The 27,578-nt window shown below is 45.3% G+C and overlaps 1 protein-coding gene across 3 annotated transcripts in view; it reads left to right on the top strand.

Annotated features, from left to right (window-relative positions):
- Positions 1–27,578, top strand: part of BRD10 (bromodomain containing 10) — a 63,331-nt gene that overhangs the window by 10,692 nt on the left and 25,061 nt on the right. For 2 of the 3 annotated variants that reach the window (XM_081942224.1, XM_081942222.1), the window contains exon 2: positions 20,120–20,320. The exons of the other annotated variant lie outside the window; for it this stretch is intronic. In XM_081942224.1, the coding sequence (XP_081798350.1) occupies positions 20,120–20,320 (201 nt within the window). The remainder of the gene's footprint in view (positions 1–20,119; positions 20,321–27,578) is intronic. 3 annotated transcript variants of the gene reach the window in all.

The following is a 27,578-nucleotide window of genomic DNA, read 5'->3' as shown; positions in this document are numbered from 1 at the left end:
CCGAAGGACCACTCTGTCGGGATGGATGACACAAAGATCGTCTCTGACTGAAAGGGCGGCCAATTCAGAGATCCTACGTGCCGAGGTGATGGCAATAAGGAAGGTCGTTTTGAGAGCCAGGTGGCGCAGACCAACTGTCCAGAGAGGTTCAAAGGGTGGTTCGGACAGAGAACGCAACACCACAGATAAGTCCCAGGTTGGATACCTGTGAATGGTGGGAGGAGACAGATTGGTGGCGCCTTTAAGGAAATTACGCACCTGCGGGTGTTTGCTGAGGGGCAGGTGTGAGCCTGTAGACAAGATGGTGGCTAAGGCGGCTGTCTGGCGTTTGAGGGTATTGGGCGCCAGGCCCTTGTCAAGGCCGTCCTGCAAGAAGTCCAGGAACTGGGGGACGGTGGCAGATGTAGCGACGACCTGATGTTGAAGGCACCAGTGAGAGAAGGACGACGAGGTGGCTTCCTAGATTCTGACCGTCGAAGGACGTCTGGATGCCTGGATGGTACGGATCACCCTCTCCGAATATGCGCTGAGCCTCAGGATGTCCCCCTCAAGTGCCATACGGCAAGTTGCAGCCACTGGGGCTCTGGATGTTGAACTGCCCCCTGGCTGAGGGATATCTGATCCTGAGGAATGCGCCAATGGTGTGACACGGAGAGGCTGATCAGGTCGGCAAACCAGGATCTCGGCCAGTGAGGAGCTACCAGCAGCACTTCTGCTCCCTCTGACAGAATCTTCCTGATGACCTGAGGGATCAGAGGGAGGGGTGGGAAGGCGTACAACAGGCCCGGGGGCCAGAGAGACCGAAGAGCATCTGTGCCCTCCGCCCCAGGACACTGGAACCTTGTGAAGTACCTGGGTAGCTGGGCATTGGCCGGGGATGCAAAGAGGTCGACGACTGGAAGGCCGAACCTCTGTGACAGCTGACGAAACAACGCCGGGGGAAGGCGCCACTCTGCGTTCTGGATGGTGGTTCTGCTGAGCCAGTCCGCCGTCACGTTGTCCTCTCCCGAGATGTGGTTTGCTCGCAGGGACCTCAGGTGTCGCTCCGCCCACCTTCCCAGGGCCTCCGCTTCTGTCATCAGGGCAAGGGATCTTGTGCCGCCCTGATGATTGATGTACGCCTTTGTGGCGATGTTGTCGGTCAAGATCAGCACGTCTCTGTCCTTGACCAGCCGGAGGAAGTGCCGCAGGGCCAACCTGGCAGCCCGGAGCTCTAGCCAATTTATGTTGTGGGCGAGCTCCGCTGGCGACCATCTGCCCTGGATCACCTGGTTCTGAAGGTGGGCACCCCACCCGAAGAGGCTGGCATCCGTTGTTATGACCAGGCGCTCCGGCTCCTTGAAGTAGGATCCCTTCAGGAGAGAGTCCGACTGCCACCACCGGAGGGAGCGAAGTACCTTGGGAGGTAGGCGCACCACCCTCTTGGAGTTGCTGGCCTTGAGTCTCTGGAGCGGCAGCAGGAACCACTGGAGGTCCCGCGTGTGCAGACGTGCCCACGGGACTACCGAGATGCAGGACACCAGTTTCCCTAGAAGTTGGGATAGGGAGACGACCGATGCTGACCCCGTTGAGCGAATCTTCCGCACGAGAGACCTGATACTGTCCACTCTCTCTTGTGTGAGGAAGACCTTGCAGGACTCCGAGTCGATCACCGTGCCGAGGTGCTGGATCCTGCGGGTTGGGTTGAGATGGCTCTTGGCCAAGTTGACCGAGAACCAGTGATGTTGCAGGATTTGAATGGTGGTGTCGAGGTCCTGCTGGGCCTGCTCCCTGGACGACGAGTGGATGAGGATGTCGTCCAGGTAACATTCCAGCCTCACCGGAATTGAGCGTAGGTGTGCTGCGATGGCGGCCAGCAGCTTGGTGAAGGTGCGCGGGGCCGACGAGAGTCCGAAGGGAAGGGTTCTGTACTGGAAGTGTTGATTGGCAAACTGGAACCTCAGGAACCTGCGATGCGCCGGATGAATTGGTACGTGCAGGTATGCTTCTTTCAGGTCTATTGAAGTCAAGAGGTCTCTCTGTCTGTTGCAGCCCAGGATGGTCTGAAGGGACTGCATCTTGAAGCGTTTGTACTCTAGATGCTTGTTGAGCCTCTTGAGGTCCAGTATTGCCCTCACTCCTCCTGATGACTTGGGGACTAGGAACAGGATGGAGTAGAAGCCTGTGCCTTCCTGACCCTCGGGCACCCTTTCTATGGCCGCTATTTCTAATAGATGGTCTATCTCCGCTCTCATGAGCTGGAATTTGTGGGGTGACCTGGGAATGGGGCAACGGACAAGGGATCTCGGAGGGATGGATAGGAAGTCCAGGGTCAGGCCGTGACGGACCGTGTTGAGAATCCAGGTGTCCATCGTGGTCTCCTCCCACTGGGCGGCATAGAGTTGGAGGCAGCCGCCTATGGGAGGGTCCCTGTGACGGTCACTTAGACTTCCGGAAGGGGCGGTTGGAGTACCCCCCTCAGAAAGGCCTACGGAAGTTCTGCTGCTTATTCCTATCCCTGTAGGATGGCCTGTCCTGGGGACGGTTCTGGGCCTGGGTGTAAGGTCGGCCGGTACCGCCTGAGGAGGTGGAAGGTTCTGAGCCCCGAAAGGAACCCCTACGAAAGGGCTGGCCCTTACGTTCTGGTTTCTTAGTCATAGCTGGTAATATTTTCCGCTTGTCTTTGGATTCAATTAGATAGGAATCCAAGGCCTCCCCAAATAATTTCCCTCCCTTGAAGGGAGTGGAAGCTAGCTTCCATTTTCCTTTACGTCTGCCTGCCAGTGGCGGAGCCACAGCAGGCAGCGTGAGGTCACATTAGCGGCTAGAGCCCTGGAGGAGAACTTAGTGGCACTAAGAGAAGCATCCGCAGAATATTCGATGGCCGCTATAATCTTATTGACGTCCTGCCTCATTCTAGTGTCCCCAGCCGGTAGGCCGGACAACAGCTTGCAGAGCCAGAAGAGCACTGCCCTGCCGAAATAAGAAGAGGCGGAAGATGCTCTCATGGCCCAAGCAGTGGCCATATGAGTCTTGTGGGAAGATGATTCCGCTCTCTTGTCCTCTGCCTTGAGGCCCTCCAGTAGGTCAGCTGGAAGGGCAGAGTTGGAGGTGAGGGACACAATGGGGTCATCTACCTGAGGGAGCTTTAAGAGTTCCTCCAGAGGACCCTCCATGGTATACAACTTTTTATCATTCCCACTGGGGTTCGCCATGGAGCCAGGCTGGGCTCATTGGCGCTGTATGATGTCTAAGAACAGCTGTGGGGCTGGAACCAGGTCTAGGGGAGGAGAGACCTCCTTAAAAAGACCCGCGCCCGGATCCTGGGGACCGATGGTCTCCTTGGAAACCTGATCAGAGGCAGGCTTTTCTGCTGGAGCTGGGAGGTCCATTTGGAGGCCCGCAGCCCAGGCTTTGGTCAGAATAGCCCTAAACATGGAGGGCTTGAAGAGACCCAATGAAGCGGGTGTTTCTGGTGCGGGATTCTCGTCCTCAGAGAGATCCGGAGCTTCCTGCTCCACTTCCTCTGAATCAGAGACCTCACTGATGCCCGTAGGAGCAGGGGAGGCCTCCCTAATTGGGGGCTCCTGTGCCCTAGCAGGTCTGCCCTTGCTGGGATTTGCAGTGGCAAAGGGCAACTTAGAGGCCAACTGCATCATCCCATCAGAAATGCCACGAGAAATGGCACGTGCCACCACCTCCTGCATGCTTTTAGACAAAGGTGACTCGTGCACCTGAGGTGGATCTGGCCCGGTCACTGAGTGGATCAAGGAACCTTCCTCTGCCAGGGAGTCTGCCTCATCAAGAGAATCTACAGCCAGGGAATGGCTGGGGGAACCCATTGAAGCCCTGGATGGATTGGGGGAAAACCCAAAATCCTCCCGTTCCTCTGGTATGGAGGGGGACACCCCTTGTTGGGAAATAGATGGAGAAGGAACCCCCTCCTCCCCAGGTGGAGGTGCTAAGGATTGGTCCTGCTGGGCAGACTGGGCCTTCTGAAACTGCCTTTCAAGGGCCTTCTGCCGCCTTTCAGCCAATCTCTCATCGGCCTTAGAAGGCTTCTTGATTTTTGGAGCCTTCCCCTTAGCTGGGCGTCCCACCCCATCACCTTTTGCAGCAGGGTTGGGCCTGCTGCATTTAGTGGCTGAGGGACCAGCCTGTTGATCCACTTGCTTCTCCATATTAATATAGAATCACTCCGATGGCTGAGTGGAGGAGGAGACTGAGGCCTGCTTCGCTGGAATTCCTGCAGAACTGCTCGCAAGTGGTGGCTGGAAATGGTGCCGGATGAGGTAAGCTGGAAGCCTGCAGATCCGTGCTGGACTTTTGCAAGGGTGAATGGTCTGGTGGTGACCAAAAGAACCCCTGCGGCCACGTGGGCAATCTGGAAGGAAGGGAGCCAGTCAGGAGACCCGGAGCAAGGCCCGCTTCAATCCCCTCTGTGGCGATCTGCAAGGAGCACAGGCTGCGCGGCTAGGCTAAAAGGCCCGGGAGAAAAGCGCGACAATTTTTTTAACAAAAATGGCGGCCGCTCGCGGGCTTGCACATGGAGCGACACCGGGGCAATAAACCACAGCCTAACGCTGTGCGCTGGGGTCCTGAATTCCTACCTGACCCCCAGCTGTTCGTCGGCAGCCACCAAACGAACCCCCGCGGTGCGGTAGCCCTCGCCGCGGTGAGAAACGATCCGCGCTCCAGGCAGCCTGTCTCACGCGCATATTCTTCAAACGATGAAAGGAAAACTACAAAAAACAACAAATTCTAACTAGGAGCTAACTAAACTGGTAATAATAATTATGAGGAGCAATACTACGCTAACTAGAGGGTCCAGCCTGCTGCTCAAGGACTGGATCTCCCCAAATTGCGTCCTGTAGGGCGACTGAGTTTTTTAAAACTGAGCGTCTGAGGGGAGCAAGAGGCGAAGCTACAAGAATTCGAACTCAGTCCTTGGGCAGCAAGCTGAAGTTAACCCATGCTTGGACACTCCAAGCAGCGCCTAAGAGAACCAGCATCATGATTGTTAAGCAAGGGGATCACATGGGTGCCTCTTTAATGATCACAAAGAGTTATTGCCGTAATTCCAGGCTCAAGTGTGGTTGTAAATTGAGGACTACTTATACTTCAGGAACATCTCTTTTCTTTGTAATTGTTTCTTCTGAGAAAAAAATTGGAAATGTGCATACGTGTGAGGCTGATTTCTATGTGACTGACAGAAAGGGGTCTGTCTGTCTGCCTACTTATGGGAGATAAGTATACTTACAGTATACGTATGCCTGTACAAAAGTGTCACATACACAGTATTTATTGGACATGTAGAAGATCTCCAGAGTTTGTTTCACCTAAAATGCTTGACAAGGTGGGAATGTTGACATGGTTGGGAAGGTGAGGAAATTGGATATTCAAATATTTTGTATACATTTGCACAAAATATATATTTTTCTATCTGCTTTTTCTTTGGACAGAAGAATTGCATTAAATTTAGGATCAATTAACTTTAATGTGAACACTTTTCAAAAATGCTAAAAATAATGCAATGTTAATTAGAAAGGAATACATAGCAATCCATAGTCTTAATTTATGCTATCCATATTGGTTAAGTTATGGCATACAAATTTCTTGATGCCAGTTAGTAAGGGCAAGGAGACAAATGATAGCATCACATCCAAGTACATAAGGGAGCAAACTTGTAATTGTAATATGTTTTATCATTTAGTGGAATTTTGGCTTAATGCAGATGCCCTGTGATCATTTTGGACATTTTACATTTTCTTTCAAATACTTTATGCAATTTTTGATATCTTAGTTCAGCCAGAAAGTTAGTTGTGGATTGGATAGAAAAAAGCAAATTTCCATTATCTTTGTCCCCCTCCCCCCCATGCTCACAGTCCCCCATAACAAACTGAAACCATATTTCATTGTAATCCCAAGCAAATGAGAATGCAGGTAGCCCTTGACTTATGACCCAGAGGTGGGTTGCTCCTGGTTCGGCCAAACCAGTAGTGGTGATTTGGCCTGGGTCGCAGAACTGGCAGCGACCCTGGCTGGCCATGCCCCCGAACCGGTTCTCCGGTCTCTTCTGCTGTTGCCGGCATATTTCTGCACATGCGCAGAACAATTTTTAGTCAACTGCGCATACACGAGCAACACGTGGCTGATACTAACCAGTTCAGGAACCCACCCCCATTATGACCATATTTAAGACTGGCATCAATTATATGTTGGACCACTCAAAAAGTGAATCAGCACATGACCAACCCAATTTTATGGCCATTTTTTGCTGCATTAAGCAAATCATATAGTTTTTAAGAAAATCCAGCTTTCCCAATAATATTTTTGGTTGGGAACTGGTTGGGAAGGTTACAAATTGTGATCACATGACTGCAGGATGCTGCAACCAGTCATAAATGTGAGGTGGATGTCAAGTGCCTGAATTGCAATCACATGACTGTGGGTGTGATGTGATGGCCATAAGAATGAAAACCGATTCATACATGACTTTTTCCGAAGCCATCGTAACTTGAACAATTGTTAAGCAAATGATCATCAGACAAGGAATTCCTGTATACTTTTTAACCATTAGATTTTTCTTTAGGTTTGATAATATTTTGGTTTCTTCAACATTATTTCAATAAATTCAAATGTGCGCAATTGACTTTCCTTATGCATTGCAGCCCAATTTGCTTAAATTTGCACCTACGATAATTTATTAAACAACCTGGAAGTTGGTATTTTAATGTCTCATTGAATGACAGCACATTTGTAAATTAGATTTTTGAGACATTGTAATATTTTGAATTAAATGCAGGAACAGGTAGTTCCTTAAGTTTGGAAAAGGAGACTTATGACTTATATGTGTGATTATAAGCAAAAAGCTCCAAAATAAATATAAGGCTAATTTGAATTCTTACTACTAATTCTTAGTAATAGAGAAGTGATAGAGGGAATTCAAGTTGCTGGAACCTTAGGTTGAGAATGACCAAGGAATTCAATATAATGCAAACACAAACAATGGAATATAATCCAACCAGTGTCTTAAACTTTAAAAGAGCTGATTTTAACTAACTCAGAGAGAACCTAAGAAAAAATTCCATGCTTGAAAATCGTAAAGGGAAACACAGCTCAAGAAGCGTGGGAAACTCTGAAAAAATATAATAATAAAAGCCCAGTCTTCACTCAAAAAGAAACTATAGCCCAACCTTCCAAAAACATAACTGCAAAAGACAGACTAGAAATAAAAATTAAAGTAAAGGTAAGAGAACACCTGGCTGATCTTGATGAATATAAATCACCAGGACCAGGGTGATTTATATTCATCAAGATCTGGGATATAAATCTGGGAGGTAATATAAATTACCTCCCAGAGTTCTGAAGAATCTGGCAGATGTTATATCAGAACCACTGTGCCGTACCTTTAAAAAAATCCTGGAGTACCAGGAAGCTACCAGAGGATTGGAAAAGAACCGATGTAGTTCCCATTTTCCAAAAAGGAAAATAAAACATACAGGAAACCACAGACCAATCAGTTTAACATCAATACCTGAGAAGATACTAGGAAAAATAATTTTAAAAAACAGATCTGTGAACATCTAGATTTCACAGTATAAATAAAGTTATAACTAGTAGCCGGCCAGTTTGTTAAAAACAGATCATGCCAAACCAATTTTATTTCATTCTTTGACAAAATGACTTATTAGACCAGCAAAATGCTGTGGACATTGTAGATTTTAGCAAGGCATTAGACAAAGTAGAGCACAACCTACTTCTTGGTAAATTAGGAAAACGTGGGATATACAGACTCACCACCAGATAGATTTGTAACTGGCTGACAAACCATACTCCTTAGTGATACAACATCTACATTGAGGGAATTAAGCAGTGGGGTTCTACGAGATTCCATCCTAGGCCCAGTACTCTTCAATATATTCATAAATGACTTAAATGGAGGACTAGAAGGGGAACTCATCAAATTTGCAGATTGCACTAAACTTGCAGGATTAGCCAACACCCTGGAAGACAAGTTTATGATCCAAACAGATCTTGACAGACTTGAACAATGGGTTTATCTAAGAAAATGAAATTTAATGTGGAGGAAAGCAAGGTTTTATATCTAGGCAGGAAAAACCAAAGGTATAAGTACAGATTAGGTGAAACCTGGCTCAATAGTAACTATGAGAGGGATTTTGGGGATCCTAGTGGATGATCATTTAAACACGAGCCAGCAGTGTGTGACAGCAGCCAAAAAAGCTAACATAATCCTTGGTTGTATAATCAAATAGAATCAAAATCAAGTGAAGTATTAGTACTGCTTTATAAAGCCTTAGTAAGACCACACCTGGAATACTGCATCCAGTTTTGGTCACCACATTAAAAAAAGATTTTGAGACTTTGGAAAAAGTGCAAAGAAGAACAACTAAGATAATTAGGGGCTGAGGGACAAAAACACATGAAGAACTGTTGCAGGAATTGGATGCGACAAGTCTGGAGCTGGGGTCAGCAACCAGCAGCTCTGGAGCCGCATGTGGCTCTTTCATCCCTCTGCTGCGGCTCTCTGTTGCTGGTTGGCTCCACAATTGATAGGGCTTTCAGGTAGGACAGGAAGAGGAAAAAGGATGCCGCACTTGGAGGAGACTCTATGGTGGGGGAACTGGACTTCCAAATTAATTTTCAAACTAAATCTATGTTTACCCAAAAGCATGGGTTCTAGTTGTGGAATTGAAATTAATTTAGAGTGATATCCCAATAAATGAGTAATGTGCTAAGTAAGATGCTTATTTCTTACTGTATATACAATATTATATACATTAAATGTTAATGCTTACAGTTACTAAGATTTTCTGTAAGTTTTATAAGGAAACTTTCTATAAATGTATTATTACATGTTAATGCAATTTAGCTGAATTATAGCTGCTGAGTTTGTAGTTCTTTATCTGTCTTAGTTAAACTATGTATCATCCAGAACTGTATATAGTACCTTGTATATGAAAATCAATTTATATTGGTTATGGCCATACTTTCTTAATTTAGCATGTAAATCTATTCATCATGTAGTGTTTAGATGTAGTAGAGAGAAAAAAGTGATATATTACCCTGACACATTAGCTTACAATTCAGTGAAAAACTAAATGGTATTAATTTTCAGAATGTACCCTGGATACTAACTGTTGTTTAAATGGCTGAATAATGCCCCCAGAATGCACTTTTTAAAATGTTGTAGGAATAATAAAACAGTTGAGAAAATTTCTTAAGACTTCAAAATAAATTAGGTAGTCCTTTAGTTTATCTCACTAAGCCAGAGGTGGGTTGCTCCCGGTTTGGCCTGGATTGGGCAAACCGGTAATTGCGGTGGTGGGAGGCTCTGGCCACCCACCCAGACACTTCTGCGCATGCACAGAAGTGTTGTGTGTGCGCGCAAGCGCGTCCAAACCAGTAGTAAGAAAATTGGCAACCCACCACTGCACTAAGCATATTCTTTAACATCACAAGACAGTGTATTGGGCTGAAGCTTTTTACATACTTTGTGAGTTTTCCCTCTTAACTTTTAAAATGTTTTGTCAATAACTCCAAAATCGTACATTCTTAAAACTTGTTATACAAACCAGATCATTGTGTAGACACCTCACCATACCAGGGATGGTGGTGTAAAAATACATCTCTGTTCTCTGTAGTCATATGTGGAAGGGTCCAGGAATGCATTATTCTCACGTCCAATCTGCCCAGAGACTGAGTTAAATTTGAAGACATGCCTCTCTGCTTCCTGTGCCCAGCTCCACTTTCAATTCAGTCTGGCCTGAGAGACAACTTTTTTGGCTCCTGTGAGTTATTCCTTAAAAAATCCTCATTCCTGGACTCTTCTACCCCCCACCCACCCCTCGCTTGCCTTGCCTGAGCCTTCTACCACACTGTGGCAGTTCATCTTCGCCATCAGAGGAGGGAAGCCGTAGGCACCGGCAGGTGACCTAGTTCAGCTTCCAGAAGGCCATGTGGAGCCCGTAGGCAGTTGCTGTGAAACAGCAACCACCAGGGAGCTTGTGATTGCACAAGTATCTCCAGTTGGGTTGTCTGGGTAAGGCACGATCTCCCGTTGCACAGGGACAGCCTCGGTTCCTGCCACAGCTTCAAGGAAGAGTGGATCAGCTGCAGGGACCGCGTGGAAGTGTCCAGCCGCTTTCCGAAGCTCAGGAAAGGAATGCAGAAGCTCCGCAGTCAGCACAGAGCTGGAGGAAGCTGTGACAAGAGGTTCGCTATTGCTGAGGCAGCCAGGTGCCATTTTGTGCATGTCATGACTACCGTGTGGTGTGGGGGCGGTTAAAATGGCGGACACCACGCATGCAGAGGGGGTGATTCCCTCAACATCCAGCCATAGAACCAGGCCCATGGCCTCGGCGAGGGCCAAGAAGTCTGAAACAAAGTATCCCCCCAAGGCTTTGGAGAAGGATGAGTTAAGAAGACATAAAGCTCTGGGGAAGAAGGTAGAGAGGGCAGAGAGGCAATCACAAAGGGACAGGATTAGCCCGTCCCCAGCTAGATCTAGATCCCCTCATGAACTGTCACCCATTCCAGGCCCCTCTCACAGATCTCCAGGACGCAGCGTTCGATCTATAAGAATGTTGTCTCCTTGTTACCCCTTCTATCCCCAGGAGACACAGAGGATAGAACAGGGGATCCATTTGCTTGTCTGGCCATCCTTCCAGCCAGGGCCCAGATTGGCACCGCAGGGCCCTAGGGCCAGGGATCACTCCCCTACCAGCCTTTCCACCACAATGCCTGAGCTTCCTGACTGCTTCAGGCAACTTAAAAAACCAAGCAATATCCCAGGGCATTGCTACAGGCCTGCAGCACAGAGCTCCTCCAGCTATAGATCAACATCCTTGTGGGGCTCCACGAAGTGGTATAGACCAACCCCAGTCACTTCTTTCTGCTCAAGATAGATCTACCTTCCCTTCACTGGCCAGTGAGGGATCAGGGGATGGTGAGGAAGTTCACCGTGATCTGGAATTATCTGATGAGGAAGAAGAGTTGGTCCAAGACCCACCTGCCTTTACAGCTGTGTTTTCTCCTCAACTGTTTAAGTCCCTTTTGTGTAAGGCTAGGTCAACTGCTAATTTGGATGAGGGCTCTTCTGAACCCTCCACCTCTAGGTCCGCTACCGTAGGGGGAGGGGTCTCTTTTCTGAACCTTTGGCTGCTAAGGAAGAAATACCGGCTCCCTAGCTCTTCCTAGACGTGCTGAAGAAGAAGTGGGAGAAACCTGGGGCCTTTCCCACTCCAGGGAGGGGGAATGACAGGCTTTTTTACAATCTAGAACCAGGGTTTTCCCAGGCACTACAAATGCCATCTATAGATTCCCCTGTGGCAGCACTGGCCTTGTCCTCATCCCTAGTATTGGGGGACATAACTGATAACCTCAAAGTTGAAGATAAAAAGGCTGAACTTAACTTACATAAGACTTTCCAACTGCATCCTGGGCCATTAAGGCGGCTGCCTCGGCCTTGTTCTTTAACCAGACCACTCTTCTGTGGCTACGTCAGATGCAGGAACATATTCCCTCACATGACCTTAGATTGCAGCAGGATTTGAGTAAACTGAGATACAGTTTTCCTCTGATGCTACAAGTACACATCCAGGGCCTTGGCGACTTCGGTGACCTCTAGAAGGCTCCTATGATTTCGTAACTGGCAGGCTGATGCCAAGTCCAAGTGGTGGCTGGCAGCTTTTCCCTACTCGGGGGGGGCAGTTGTTTGGAGCACCCCTGAACCCTATTCTTGTTGAAGACAAGAATAAAAAGAAGGTATTGCCCATGGCGATCAATCATTCGGACCAGAGGCCGGTTCCGTATTATCGTAGACCAGCGATGGCGAACCTTTTTTGGCTTGCGTGCCATAAGTGGGGGGAGCGCAGGGGGTTGTGTGCGGACGTGCCGCACCCATAATGCAATGCACGAACCCCCCCAGTGCGCATGTGCGCACTACAAGCGCGACCCCCCCATTTTTACATGCTTTTTTCGCCCTCCCCAGGCTCCAGAGGCTTTATAGGAGCCTGGGGAGGGCGAAAACAGCTTCTCCCCCCCCCCCGGAGGCCCTCTGGAGGCTTCAGGGACCGTCAGAGGCTTCCCTGAAGCCTTCGGAGCGCTCAAAACGACACTCCGAGCAAACCGGAAGTCCGTTCCTGAAGTTCCGGTTTGCCCGTAGGGCCGGTTTTTTGCACTCCGGAGGCTTCACAGAAGCCCATGAAGCCTCCGGAGGGCCTCGGGTGGGGGAGACTTTTCACCCTCCCCAGGCTCCTATAAAGCCTCTGGAGCCTGGGGCGGGCAAAAAATGGCTTTTAAAAAGGGTGAACTCAGCTGGCCAGTGCACGCATGCACGCTGGCCAGCTGACAGGGCAGCGCCTCGCGTGCCCTGACAAATGGCTCCATGTGCCACCTATAGCACATGTGCCATAGGTTCGCCATCACTGTCGTAGACCTTCTTTCCAGGACCAGGACCAGGAATTCCATCAATCCAGATTCTTTCCTCCCCGTAGTGATAGAGAACAGGACAGGCAGATGGACAGGACATATCCTCAAGATAGAAACAGATACCAACCTCAGAATAGGAGGCCCTTTTGCGGGAGAGTGGTCGCCCCTTCTGCAGCGGCAAGTGATTCAAGAGTGAATCCTCTAATAGGTGGCCGCCTCTCTATGTTTGCAGATGTATGGGATTCCATTACTACCGATCAGTGGGTTCTCAGCATGATTAGATTCAGCCTTCGCCTAGAATTTATCTTCTCTTCGCCAAGGAACCAGGTCAAGCAGAATCTCATTTAAGGTGGCAATTCAACACCTCCTTGATATTCAGGCTATTGAGCTGGTTCCCAAGGGATCAGGAGGGATTGGGGTTTTACTCCAATGTGTTTGTGGCTCCTAAACATTCGGGGGGGGGTGTTGAAAGCAATTTCCAACCTAAAACTTTTTAAATCCCACATTGTTTATAGGAAGTTTAAGATGGCCTCCCCGAAGACCATTCTGGAAGGGGTTAGACCAGGGGATTATATGACCTCAGTCGATCTCAAGGAGGCATGCCTCCATATTATGATCTTTCCAGATCACAGACAATTCCTCAGGTTTTCCCATTTGTTCTCACCTCAGCATTTTGGACATTTGGTCTTGCCTCGGCATCGCAGACCTTTACCAAGGTTCTAGCCACCCTGGCCATGCACTGGGATCCGTCCCAGTTAGAATACAATGCTACCTGGATGACATCTTAGTCCAGGCAGTTTTGACCAAGCAGGCAGGATCACACCTGTCCGTCACAATTCGCACCTTACAAGCCCATGGGTTCTCAGTAAATTTTGAAAAGAGCCATTTTGTTCCTTCAAATAGGCTTCAACATCTGGGAGCTATTATCAATGCAGTTGAGGGTGAGGTTTATCTCTCCCCCGAATGTAGGGACAACATTGTGCAGTTGGTTAGGCAAGTACATAGGGAGCGGTTTGTCCCTGTTCTCCTTCTGTCCAAGCTTCTGGGGAAAATGATCTCCTGCATCGCTATAGTGTCGTGGGCTCCCCTCCACGCGAGGACGCTACAGTGGCTGCTGCTTCCACATCAACAAAATGGCACCAGCGATGCATCATTCAAGATCAAGGTGCCATCCCAGGTCTCCTGTCTCTGCCTTGGTGGCAGTCACGGCTCTATGGAAAGGCTTGATCTTCAAAGATCCGGTGAGGCTCACCTTGACTACGGATGCGAACCTCTTCGGCTGGGGGGCTCTGCTGGGCTTGCAGCTAGCACAAGGTCAGTGGTCTCCATCAGACGTGAAACACAATATCAATTGGCTGGAGCTCAGACCGGTCCACTTAGCCCTCCGGCACTTTGCGGCGCAGGTCACCTGACACCATGTGCTAGCACTGACAGACAATGTGGCTACCAAGACCCATATAAACAAACAAGGGGGTACTCACTCAGTGACCCTCTGGCACGAGGCACTCAGGCTGGGGACCTGGGCAGAACGACATCTCCTCTCCCTGACGGTGGAGCACATCTCAGACATGAACAACGAGCAGGGCCACCATTGACCATGGGGAGTGGCAACTGCAACGTGGTCTCTTCCACCTGATTTGCCAGAGGTTCGGTCAACCACTAGTGGATCACTTTGCATCACCGGAAAACACCCAGCTCCCCAGGTTCATCTCCTGGTTCCCAGCTCAGGGAGCAGAGGAAATCAATGCACTCCACTGCCGGTGGCCGGAAGGTCTTCTGTACGCCTTTTCCCCCTCCCCTAATTCCCTGGGCCCTGAGGAAGGTAGTCTTGGAGAGGGCGGAGGTTATCATGGTGGCACCATTTTGGCCTTGCAGAGCCTGGTTTGTGGACCTAGTAGACCTCTCGATCACAACCCCATGGAGAATTCCTGAGGAGAAGGTCGCTCTTCTCCTCAGAAAGGTGCCAGGGGCTCTTCCTGCACCCGGAGCCCAGGGGCTCCAGTTGACTGCCTGACACGAGTGGGAACATCTAAGGGCGGCCAACTTCTCAGCTAGGGTGATTGGGACCATCGAGGCTTCACATAGGCAGTCCACCATGTGAATCTATAATGCTACGTGGTCGCCTTCACGGACTGGTGCTGGGTGCACACATCATTCCGGCCTTAACCTCCATTCCTCAAATCCTTGAGTTCCTGCAGGATGGCTTGGAGAAAGGTCTTTCTCACAACATCCTCCATAGGCAAGTGGACACTCTGGGCACAGTGCTTGGGGTAAAGGTAACCGATCACTAGCTCAGCATCAAATGATTAAGCGGTTCCTGAGGGAGGCAGCTAATCTCAGGCCAGCTTTGAGAGAAACTCTTAGATATTTCACTTGATTTTTAAGAGTTGTAATGGGGAGGGCACAAATTAAATGGAGAAGCCTATGGAGCCATGATGGCACAGTGATTAGAATGCAGTACTGCAGGTTACTTCTGCTGATTGCCGGCTGCCAGCAGTTTGGCAGTTCAAGTCTCATCGGCTCAAGGTTGACTCAGCCTTCCATCCTTCTGAAGTCAGTAAAATGAGAATCTAGATTGTTGGGAGCAATATGCTAACTTTGTAAACTGCTTAGAGAGGGCTGTAAAGCACAGTGAAGCAGTATATAAGTCTTAAGTGCTATTGTTATTGAATGATGCAGCTTTCAGCTTCTCCCATAATTTGGTCCTTAATACAGAATCAAAATGAAAGCATTGTATGTTTATTAATAGTGAAATTTAAGTGGAAAAATAAGCATAGAGTATTAAAGTTTCCAATTGTGTAAGACCTTTCAAGAAAAAATGAGACTTTTTCCAAATCTTTTGTTCTCTCTCTAAACTCTACTAAACACTAAACAAATCCTAATTTGGAACAAATGTGGATGTTTTCACTAACATTTCAACAATCAATCACTATGATATATAAACTGATACATAAAATTTGCCAGTTTCACTAGGAGAGGTCTGTTTACCTCTCAGAGTTTTTCCCATTCCATTATTGTACTTTGCTCCCTCAGCTTTTAGGAGGACAATTTGCCATCACGGACCTAGTATCTTAAAGTAAAAAGAGATTAATTGGGTGATTTAAATTTGCTGATTGACTTTTGCAAGACACAAATATATTTTATTTATTTTCTTGCAGTTCAAATCCACAATAAAGAATAAGCACAGCAAGAAACCTAAAATAAATTTGGAAGTTAAACAATATCTTTGATCGTATCCGTAAGCATCTCCCAGGAATTATAAACAAATTAGCAAACAGGGCCCATTCAATCAGTACCCGCTTAAAACAAAGTTCCCATCCCCAAATAGTGAGTGTTTCCTCACTATTAAGCATATTATATTTAAATGCAACTATGCACATCTTTCAAATGGTTACCAATTTTTCCAGACTTCTAATTTCCATTACACTTCCATTGCATAATTTTAATGAAAACTTCAGTCTGCTTATTGTCTCAATCTGCCTTTTTGCTCATATTTTAAGCCACCGAGAATAGATGTAAGCTGTAGATAGAAGATTTATGAATAGTGGAAATTCTAAAAGTGTTACATAAAATTTTGCCACAATTGCTCCTACTCTGTCTTCTCTTTTGTCACTAATTATTAAAGATTGCATTCAAGAGAAAAAAGAGCACTTGTCAGTAGATCATTGAAGCAACTGTGTCTTTTATAGGATCCTTTCTTTTCGTAGGATTGCATGGCTGCCGTCTTAAATTGTAGCAAAATCCCAGGAAAAGATACCCTTAATTAAAGGTTTAAACTGTATGCATGCCCATTTGTGTTGTGTAATAACTATTTCCCTTTGAATCTGATGTGCTGCACTGCTCTAATAACATATTTTTATTAAAAATTGCAATTTTTTAAAAAAGAATGTAAACTAAGAAAACTAAAAGAAAAAAAATAAGGGTGGAAAAATAGAAAAAAAGAATAATGTAGTAAAAGAAGAGAAAAGTATATAAATAAATAATTTTCCCCTTTATCATAACATGCATAAACAATTTTAGCAACTTACCATCTTCTCTAAAAATAAAATAAATGATCGTCTCATATCACCTATTTATAAACAAATCCTTAAAATCTTGTCATTCACCCTAGTCAGCAAACGTCCATTAAGGATTACAAGAGATAAAAACGTACAGTATCTATTTTAACCTTGATCAAATAAACCAACTTTATATTCCTTCCTGATCAGGAATGGGCAATTAATTTTCCCAAGGGGCTACATGCGAAACTGGGACTGTTGTGGAGGGCTGAACAAATAGAGCTGCGGTTGCTGCTACAACTGCAGCCTCCACCGTCACCATTGCTGCTGTGGTGGGCCAAACAAGCACAACCAAAGGCCCAGATTGGCCTCCACGATGTAGAATGCCCAAGTCTGATCTTGGTCTTTGTTACAAATAATGTCCTATACCAGGGATCCACAACCCCCAGGCCACAAACCACTACTGGGCTGCAGCCTGTTAGAAACTGGGCCACGGGAGAGATGAGCAAGCACGCATGCATGAAGCTTCACTTGCGCAAGCAGAGGGCGCTCCGTACATAAGCACCCTCTGCTTGCGCAAGTGGCTTTCGCGTGTGAGCACAAGCACCTTCCACTCTCATGAAGCTCCTTTCGCATGAGTGGAGAGTGTGCACACCTGCCACTCGCACAAATGAAGCTGCATGCGTGCTTGTGCACCTGCCACTTACAGGACCCTTCTTTCACGCCGGGCTGGACTGCCAAGTTGGAAAGACTGAGGACTGCTGTCCTAGAATTTAATTTCTTTTCATTTTTTCCTTTGTAGCTTCTCACAAAAATCTTCAAAACTAAAGTCTCTTTTGTAAACATAAGGAAGCTATCCAGATAGTTCTTTTAGTTTTCTATTTGTATATCCCATTTAATTATTATGGTTTTATTGTTACATTCAGTGTAACATATTTTTTCATCATTTTTAAATCAGATAAGGTTTCAAATAAGCCTTGGTCTGATAAAGCATCTATACCTTTTTTAAACACAGCCTGTCTAAAATGGCAGGCACTTTTAAAATTAACATCTGGTTCCATTGTTCAAATATATCATTCAATATGTGCAACATTGAAATATTTTGCTCCATTCTTTATCAGTAAGTGTTCTCCATCTTCATTTGTAATGTTCAGCTTCTTCTGGTCCAGTTAATGTCTAACTTTCTAAGTCCTATCCTTCATGCTTTTTAAAATAAAAGCAACAGCATTTTTCCATGGGAAAATGTTAAAGGAATCCCTGCAGGTATTATTCTGCTAGCCATAGTTGACTTAGGGGACTGTGCTCATCTTTGTTTCTTTAAGCCATTGAGCCATCTGTCTGAAGATGTTTCCACGATCAGGTAGCCAACATGACATGTTGCAGTGCAAAGTGTACGGTGAAATATGGAACTGTTACTTTCCCACTGAAGTAATACTTATTTATCTACTCACTTTTCCATGGAAAGGAGTCTTATTAAATTCAAAATCTTATTTCAAATTCATCTGGATCCTTAGTCCATTTGTAACATTCCAAAATGAATGTTCTAATCAGACTTTTGTTGTTTATTCCAAATAAGAATTTTTTAAGATCTAAAACTTCTATATACATTTTATTTTGTGAAGGAAACTTACTCAGTGCTATAGAAACTTGTCATTCCAAAGGTTAATAGCTGAAAAATAATTAATGAGCTATTTCCATAAATGATTAGAGGATGTGCATAAAGATGCCAACAGCGGTTTGGACAAACAAATTTCCTCATCTCCCAGAGCTCCAAACCTACCAGTTCTTGCAAGGAGCAATTGTCTGGAACACTTTTGGGCAACCCCAAATTATCAGATCCACTCTTGGTGTAGCCATCTTCAGTTCACCATTTCTTCCCTAGAAGTCCCATAACTAGTAACATTTTAAAGGCTGCAGCTTTTTGGATATTTATTTAATAGCAGGTCTCAATGAACTAAGTAGGGCATATTCCTTTATGAGCTTAATGAGTTTGAAAAGTAAACAGGTCCCTAATAACAACCAAAATTTAGTACATCTGTAACAGCTGAAGACTATTGAAGTTATATAGAAGAATGACACAAATAAAGGGCATTTTGAAATCTGAGTTTTAATCTTCAAAAACAGAGAATGCTTCAGTGCACTTGTGAAGTGGGATAAAGAAGCATTGGCTATATTTAATGTCAGACTAAATCAAAGTGTTTTGAATTACAGTTGTTTAATTAGAAGCTTGTTGCACACACCTGCTCAGTCATTTTCAATTGGCTGCTCAGTGGGAGCAGCTAAACAGATCAAAGAAACACATTGCCTTGTTTCTTAGAATGTTGCCAGAACCAGTATCTCTAGTTTGCTCTTCTATACCTGGAACTCATGTTTATTTCTGGTCTGTAGATTCTGGCTTATTTAATCAGGGGTAAGGAAGAGCTTTCATATATTCTGCTTCTGGCAGGACGAGTCAAGCAGAAGTGATTGAGTAATGGTTCCACCTAAAATATGCATTTCCAGGAAATGCAGACAAATGAGAAGTCTACTTAAGCTCTGCATCTGTCAGCTATTATGTTAATCCATAAGGCAAACTATAATCACTTGTGTATGAGTGAGATGCTTATGGGATTATGGATAGTTAATAAAGTGTAACAATGCAAAAAGTTTAATAGCATTCAGACTAATAGTTGTTATGGCAGTAATTATAGTAAACAAGCAGAACTCAAGGGTTACAAATAAAAGGCAATAGGGGATAAAAACCTGTTGTAATGATCTTGGTAGACTTGAACAATATAAATTTGGATATGTCGTCCTCTCTTGCTCTCTTCATTTCGTAGTGTGCTTTGCACAACTGTGAGCTATCATGGCATATAAAATAAACCATAGTTGCCACAAAAGCAGAACTGGAAGCCACAAATGGTGTGGGCTATATGAGTAATAATCTGTAAAAAACATGTTCTCATTAAAAAATCAATGTGATATTAACTGTTCAGAATCACTTGATCACCTATCTTCAGTATTTCTTTTGTGAGAAAATACTTAAACTACCCCTTACATTTAAAATACTATCCTATATATCTGTACAGTCTATGTAGTCACAGATATATGATTATCTGGATTAAGTCCTACCAAATCTCCAAGTGTTACCTTTAATTACACTTGCTTATATTTTCACCTTCTCGTTCGTACTTCTTCCCTCCAATTCAGAATCTCCCCTGCTTAAATTGTTAAGTTATAGAAGGAAAGCATCATCACTAGCACAATGTACTTTGAGGGTACTTAGTAAGAATGCAGCATTTGAAATTGTGTGACTGCTTCCTCTCTACTATAATAGTGTTTCTGTAAAAATCAGAAACATTAAAAGCAAGCATTTCTGTTCTACACCAATATTTATCCCATTCCAGAGTCTCTTATTTTTCCTTAAAGTTTTATTAATGGTCAAATGTGTTAATGGAAGATGACATTAAATAAAATTCAGGTTACTGTTTTTAAAAAAAGAGTTTCTTTTTAATTACAGAGCATATGATAACACAAAGCACATAGTGAAGAGCATATTTTGCTATCAGAATACATGTCAGAATAACACTTAATTGGTGTTAATTAGTAGTCTAATTGAGCTGCCTTTGTAAATGTGAAAAAGTGTAGTTGCTGGATTACTGCTGCTCAGGAAAAACATTCTTGTGCATTTGTTTGATTTTTCTTTCAAGGCATTTAAGAGAGAAGACAGCAATAACAGTAACATCTAAAGGGTTCTATGGGCTGGAAGATGAGAAGGGAACAGCTTGTACTTCAACAAGGCGTCGTTCTACACCCCGCAGTTTAGCAGGCTTGACTACAGGCGTGTTTGAATCCGTAATGGTTCAGGTTCTGAGACAGGAAGAACAACTGAAAGCAAAAGAAGAAAAGAGGTAAAAGGCAAAAGTGGAATGTGTTTAGCTATTCTTTCTTTATTTTGTCCCTCCAGGCTTTGTCCCTTAAAAGATTAAACATTTCACTTGCCCCTCATTTCTGGTTCAAAATGGATTTCCAAAAGAAATCTAAATGGTTAACAGATAATTATGCCGTTGTATCTGTTCTTAGAAAAATAAGACATTTTTTTTGAACCAAAACACATGAAATACACTTTTATATTTCAAGAATTAGAAACTGCTCTAAGACTACAGAATTTTTAAAAAATCATTATTTTCTTGTGGATAGCATCCAATTGTGCCTAGATACTGGTAGACGGGTACTTGTTGAGAGAACATCTACCCAGTCTCTCTTCATTGCATGTCTCCCAATCAGCTTTCAGAAGTTCATGGGAGGATGCAGGGGAAAGGAAGGCACCAAGATGTCTACTCACATCATAGTGGTGGTAGCCTTGACTGTTCATTTTATTAATATCCTGCTTTGGAACAAAAAACATGTATTTTTGTTTTATTAGAAAACCATTTGATAGCAAAGCATTTCATTTTTTAGGGGTGGTGATGATGGTGGTTAATTTATACCTTAGCTCAAATATCAACATAGTTAACATATCTCCCATTTATTTTACATTATTAATAGTTTACAATTAAGTTTAATGTAGCATTAATATATGGGGTTATATACAATCAGGAGGAAGGTGAAAAAGCAGCCTGAAGAAGAAGGAAACTACTAATTTGGTAGAGCGGCTTGGCTTGGAAAGCTTTTACTATTAATCATAATTAACTTTCAGGAAAGATTCTATTTTGAATTATGAAAATTAATTTTGGCATGTAGGGTTATTTTAGTTGATGACAAAAGTTCCTTTGTCAACTCACAAGACGTCCCTACTTGTTTAGTGTGATAACAATAGTAAATACAGATATCATAAACTATGAAATTTATGGCTTTTTCCTAGCCAAGTTTAATAAACTGAATGTATCTTTTTTGCATATCTTTTTGCAAATTTTTCTTTATATAAATGGCAGTGAAAAAATGTCGAGGACTCATATGTAGCATGTTCATATTATGATTAAGCCATAACACAACAGCCGAAGAATGCCTGGGTTGAGGAAAAGACAGCTATATTCTACAGCTAGGAGAGTGGATAGGGACAGCTTGCTAAGCCCCAGTAACTAACACTGGTGTAGGCAGGTCAGTCCTGTGTATAAAAGAAAAGGAGGGAAGGAAATACGTATATTGAGACTCACAGAAACTTAAAAATATACTCATAATAAATGCATTGGAATGTATAAGAATATAGCAAACATCGTAAAACATAGTATACCTGTAAAATAAGTTACATAACAAATTTGAGAGATAAAGTTTAGGGAAAAAACATATGCATAGAAATAAGTTTGTGAAAAAGTAAGAGGTAAATAAATCTACGTAAAGGGATAGATCTTCAATTTTATTGATAAGTAATTTTTCATTTTTGTAAAGAATGTATTTTTATAAATCTTTCTTGCAACAAGAGGAGATAAAACTACAATTCTTGTCTTTAGTCTGTACCATTCTTCTAAAAAATCATACTACACCATTCCTTCATTTTGACCACTTCTTTATTTCTGAATTTCTGGAGTTCAGAAGCTCTCTCATATTGAGATAGGAAATCTGCAGGTATCTTTTGTTTTTTAGCTTGATGACGGATGGAAAACTTGTACAATTTTTGGACAAAAGTCTATCAGGAATAGAATTCAATTATTAAATCTACCTAATTGGTCAATTATTAGTAATCACTTTACATTCCAGGGTCCCATAGATACACATTAAGTACCTTGATGGCCCAAAGTATTTGTTAGGAGAAACTCAATATTTGGTGCATTGGTCCCTGTCTATAAAGTAAGCAAACCTCTTGTGCATATCTTTGAGAGAGGCACTTCATTCACAAGCAAATTTCTCTGGAACCATGATGTGATGGCAGACATTGGTTGCTCACAGCTGTTTTCAGGCAGAAAACCTTGGTAAGGATTTGGACAGCTATGCCAAATGTTTGAAGCACCACAACTACCTTTGCAATATGGATCCAGAAAATTATTCACCTAATCTACAAAAAGTAGTTTGTTAATAATGTGAAGTACTCAAACATTAATACTGGATTTGACATTTAAAATTAATTCCACAAATATGTATCTACCGTATTTATTGGCGTATAACACGCACAGGCGTATAACACGCACCTTCATTTTAAGAGGGAAATTTCAGGAAAAAAATTTAAATTTCAAATAAAGAACTTTGAAGCAAAATAAGGGTAGCTCAGAACTTTTTTTTATTAATATTATTACCACTTATAAGGTAAATAATGTAAAAGGACAGTAAAAGCAACTATGAACACTGCTGCTTTCACTGCTACTATCTTCCACCCTCCCTTCCTCCTTCCCTTCCTTCCTGCCTCCCTTCCAGTTCCCTCCTTCCTCTTTCCTCCTGCCTGCCTGCCTTCTTTCCCTCCTGCTTATCTATGCTTCCTTCCTTCCTTGCACCTCCCTCCCTTCTGCCTGCCTGCCTTCTTTCCTCTTTCCCTATCCTCTTATCCTTCCTTTCTCCCTCCCTCCTTCCCTGCCTCCCTTCCAGTTCCATCCTTCCCTCCTTCCTTTTTTTATTAACTTTTAGTCGGGAGTCCGGGGAGAGGAGAGACGGCTCATCCATTCTCTCCTCCTCTCACCCACACCCCCGCTGTCTAAAGCGCTTCCTTTCGCCCGCCCGAGCTCTTCCGCGGGCGAAAGAAAGCGTTTTAGTCGGGTGTCGGGGAGAGGAGAGATGGCTCATCCATTCTCTCCTCCTCTCGCCCACACCCCGCTGAGTAGCGCTCCGCGATCCTTTTCTGTGCGCCTGGCGTTTAGATAGATAGCCGGATGTTTTAAACGCCAGGCGCACAGAAAAGCAGCTGCTTTTGGGGCGAAGCGCTCCGCAATCCTTTTCTGTGCGCCTGGCGTTTAAAACATCCGGCTATCTATCTAAACGCCAGGCGCACAGAAAAGGATCGCGGAGCGCTTCGCCCCAACAGTAGCTGCTTTTCTGTGCGCCTGGCATTTAAAACATCCGGCTATCTATCTAAACGTCAGGCGCACAGAAAAGGATCGCGGAGCGCTTCGCCCCAACAGCAGCTGCTTTTCTGTGCGCCTGGCGTTTAAAACATCCGGCTATCTATCTAAACGGCTGCTGTTGGGGCGAAGCGCTCCGCGATCCTTTTCTGTGTGCCTGGCGTTTAGATAGATAGCCGGATGTTTTAAACGCCAGGCGCACAGAAAAGCAGCTGCTTTTGGGGTGAAGTGCTCCGCGATCCTTTTCTGTGTGCCTGGCGTATATCGCCTGGCGTATATCGGCGTATAACACGCATACATCATTTGCCCCCTATTTTTCGGGGGGGAAAGTGCGTGTTATACGCCGATAAATACGGTATATCTCTGAACATTTGTTTGTAATTCTAAAGTCATTTTATTAAGCTAGCTTCAATTTTTTCTGTTAAAGGACATTTCCAAGATGGCCTCATCCATACAGCACATGGTGGCTTATATGAGCTCTCCCTCATTGTGCTTGTCAAGCCATGATTTTTGAAGTATTGTATGAACCAGGCAATTGTGGCCTACTAAATGAACCATGACTTAGCATAATGTCTGAATCCAGTTAATATTAATCCTTTTATGTTTGTATTTTTCTTCATCATTTAATTATTAGTAACTTTTCCTGAATTAATTTCTATATATGTGAATCCAATCCTCATCATCTTCTATGTGATTGAGGAATATATTAATTATAGATGAGTCAAATATATCTGGGTACAGAATAATTAGGAATGCTTGGCTATGTATTGTTATTGCATGCAGTTTAGAGAATTGTCAATACTTCAGTTTAAACAAAGCACTTTGATTTGTAAATCCAGTCATTGTCAAGACAAAACCATATCAATATAATCAAGTATTGATATATGAACCAAGCTAAGATAGTTTTAAGTATACAAATACCCCTTTCTTGTTTAATACTGCATATGCAATCTTGAACCAGTCCACATAATTATTCCAAGGATGAATGCATGGAAGCTTTGTTTGTGTCTCAAACTTTCTAGAATTCACAAAAAAAAAGAACCACTCGATTAATATTCTCCCTAAATTTTCTTCAAGAGCAGGATAGCGCTCATTCTGTACAGAATACAATTATGTACAGAATATACTGGTTTTTTCCCATGCGCTGCTTGGAGAGTCCAAGCAAGGGTTAAATTCTGTCCTTCTGCCCAATGGACTGCATTGAAATTCTTGACCATGCCTGCTGGTCTCTCGGTATCTTCAGTTTTTCAATTCAGTCCATTGCCCATTAGGATGTCTTTTTAGTCTCTCCTGAGACTTTTCTTCTTTTTCTTACCTGTATCCTTTACAAGCATTTGATTCCCTTTTATTCCTTATTTGTTCCTTGCCTAGACCTTTTTTCCTTCTAGCAGCATTAAGTTCCTTCGCCTCTCTGCATCGCGACAGAGAGGCTCGGCTTTCCAGGCATCCCGGGGTAAGCCGGGCACTGGGAGCTGCTAGCCGGCTGGCTCTCTACCGCCGGGGTTTGTCCATCAGGCAACCCGCACGCCGAGACGCTGAAGTCTTCAGCGGAGGTGAGCTTTCGGAGCGGAGCGACAGCCGGCTTTCCCTTCCACAGCGGAGGCAACCTGGTGCTTCCCTGGGCGCCGCCATCTTGCTCTACCCCCTTACGACGGCCATTTTTGAGCAGCAAAGTTTTCTGCCATTTGCGCAATTGCTGCATTTTCTCAGCGGCGGCTGGAAAGAGTCAAGACGGCGATCGGAGAGCTCTCTTGAAGCGGTGAGAATTTTGGGCTATTTCGGAGGTTTCTCTGGCCAAGGCCACCCTCCACGTCTAGCCTTTCAATCTCTGGCGCACTCCTTCACAATCCTCTTCCCCCGGCAGCGTTAAATTGTGTCCCATTGGCGCCCGCTTGCCCTGCTTCCCAGAGAATTGCCAGCAGTCACTCTACTTGCCAGATGTTTGCCTGACCACCACAGAAGCTGACTACCACCATGGCGGATGAGATCTCCGTGGACCCCCTTCCGACAGGCCAGTCTCCCAATCCAACGGGCCCTATCTCAGGAAGGCGGGCAGGGCTGCTAGGGAAGCCATTATGCTTCCAGATGCCAGAAGGCCCTGGAGAAAGAATTCGCAAAGTCCCAAAGGCAGATAGTGGCACAAGTCCACCAGCCAGATCAGCCAGGAAGCCCCATTGGTCAGGAGCCAGTTGGGGCCCCCTCTCCTCCTCCCACTATCTCTGAGTGTGGGGTTTTTTTTCAGAGAGGTTTCTCTCCTGGGGGGTCCAAATCCCCTTCCCCCTCTAGGGGGTGTGTGGTGTGCGGACCTATTTGAGTGCGACCTACTTTCTGATAGGGAGGGTTCCCCTCCTCCCTCTAGCCAGGTATTCCACTCTCAGGCTTACTACGGCGGGGATCTGCCCAGTAGAAGACCTGGGCCCAGGCCTCTCAGCAGAAATGAGGCAGGTGATTGCTACAGCAATCTCTCAGGGGATAGCTGAGGGCCTCCAAAGGCACGAGGCACAACCACAGGTTCCACAGCCAGCTCCTCCCATTGCTCAGGCCACTCCAGCACCTCAGGCCCCTCTAGCTCCGCAGCCCCCTCAGGGCCCTGGAGAGCGACAGTGCCCCCACAGGCCTTCATCTCCGCCCCCATCGGTGGCCAGTGCTGAATCGGTTTGGGACGATGAGGATGTGGGGGGTCATGACTTATTGGATGATGAGAACCCCTTTCCACATAAACCAGCCTTTGCTGGATTGTTTCAACCATCCCTGTTCAAATCAATTCTGTTCAAGGCCAAGGTGTCCACCCACATGGAGGTGGCGGTGCCTCTGGATCAGACAGCTGCGGATCCTATGGATCCACAGTAAAGGCCTGTTCGATGAGAAGGTTTCCGCTCAGGAAATCGTCCCTTCTCCCAAATTCTTTGAAGATGTAGTCCAACGCCAGTGGATCCAACCTGGGACCCTGGCCACCCCTGGCGGTAATGACAAACGCCTTTACTCAGTGGATCCTACCATGGAAGAGCTTCTTAAGCTCCCTTCCGTTGATCCTCCAGTTCAGGCTCTCACTTCCTCTTCAGTGCTCCCACTGGACCTTCTAGACGGACTTAAGGCGGAGGACAAAAGAGCTGAACGGGCTTGTCACAAAACCCATCAAGCCGCAGCTTGGGCCATTAAAGCGGCCATCTCCATCTCATTCTTCAATAGGGCCAAAATTGCCTGGCTTTGCCAGTTATTTACTAGGCTCCCGGCAGGGGAAGCCAGACTGCGGCATGACCTAAACAAAATTGTAGCCGCGGTAGAATATTCTGCAGATGCCACCCTTAATGTGATGAAGTTTGCTTCGCGCGCCATGGCCTCTTATGGCTACCCACTGGAATGCATTTGAAGTGGAAGATTGCTTCCACTCCCTTTAAAGGGGGCAAGTTATTTGGGGAGGCGCTTGACTCAGTTTTAGTTGAGAACAAGGATAAGCGGAAGGTGATGCCCACGGTTTCCAGGAAACCCAACCGCAGGTCGTCCTCCTTCTCCCGCAGGCAGGCTTCTCACCCAACTGATCCTCCGAATGACAACTCCTCCTTTCAGCGTTCCTACGCTCAAGGGACGGATTGCAATCAGGATCGACAGCCATTTCGGGACAGGGCCCTTCAGCAGCCCTACTCCCGGTGTCCCTTTCAGGGAGGGTTTGGAAACAAGCCCTTCCATTGGAACAAGTGACCACCATCCCAATCCTCCCATAGGGGTGCGGCTCCAACTCTTTGCCGCCCAGTGGGAGGAGATTACCTCAGATGCGTCGGTGCTCCAAACGATTCGGATAAGCCTCACCCTGGAATTCCTCTCCCTCCCTCTGCACCACTTCATTTGTTGCCTGACTCCCAGATGCCCCACCAAGAAGGGTCTCATGGAGGCCGAGATCCATCACCTCAAAAAGATCAGGGCCATAGAAACGGTTCCCTCAGGGCAAGAACGCAGGGAGTTCTATTCCATTCTTTTTCTAGTGCCCAAAAGCTCGGGTGTGTGGGTGTGTGGAGAGCAATACTAGATTTAAAGGAGCTGAACCATTATGTGGCCTACAAAAAGTTCAAAATGCAGTCCCTCCAATCCAACTTGGGCTGCATTTGTCAAGGGGACTTCCTAACATCAATAGACTTGAAGGAGGCATACCTCCACATCCCCACCAGGCCCAAGCACAGGCACTGCC

The sequence above is a fragment of the Natrix helvetica genome, assembly GCF_964273705.1.
Source record: "Natrix helvetica genome assembly, chromosome: 2".
Classification (NCBI taxonomy): Eukaryota; Metazoa; Chordata; class Lepidosauria; order Squamata; family Natricidae; genus Natrix; species Natrix helvetica.
This window is presented reverse-complemented; position numbering and strand designations above follow the sequence as displayed.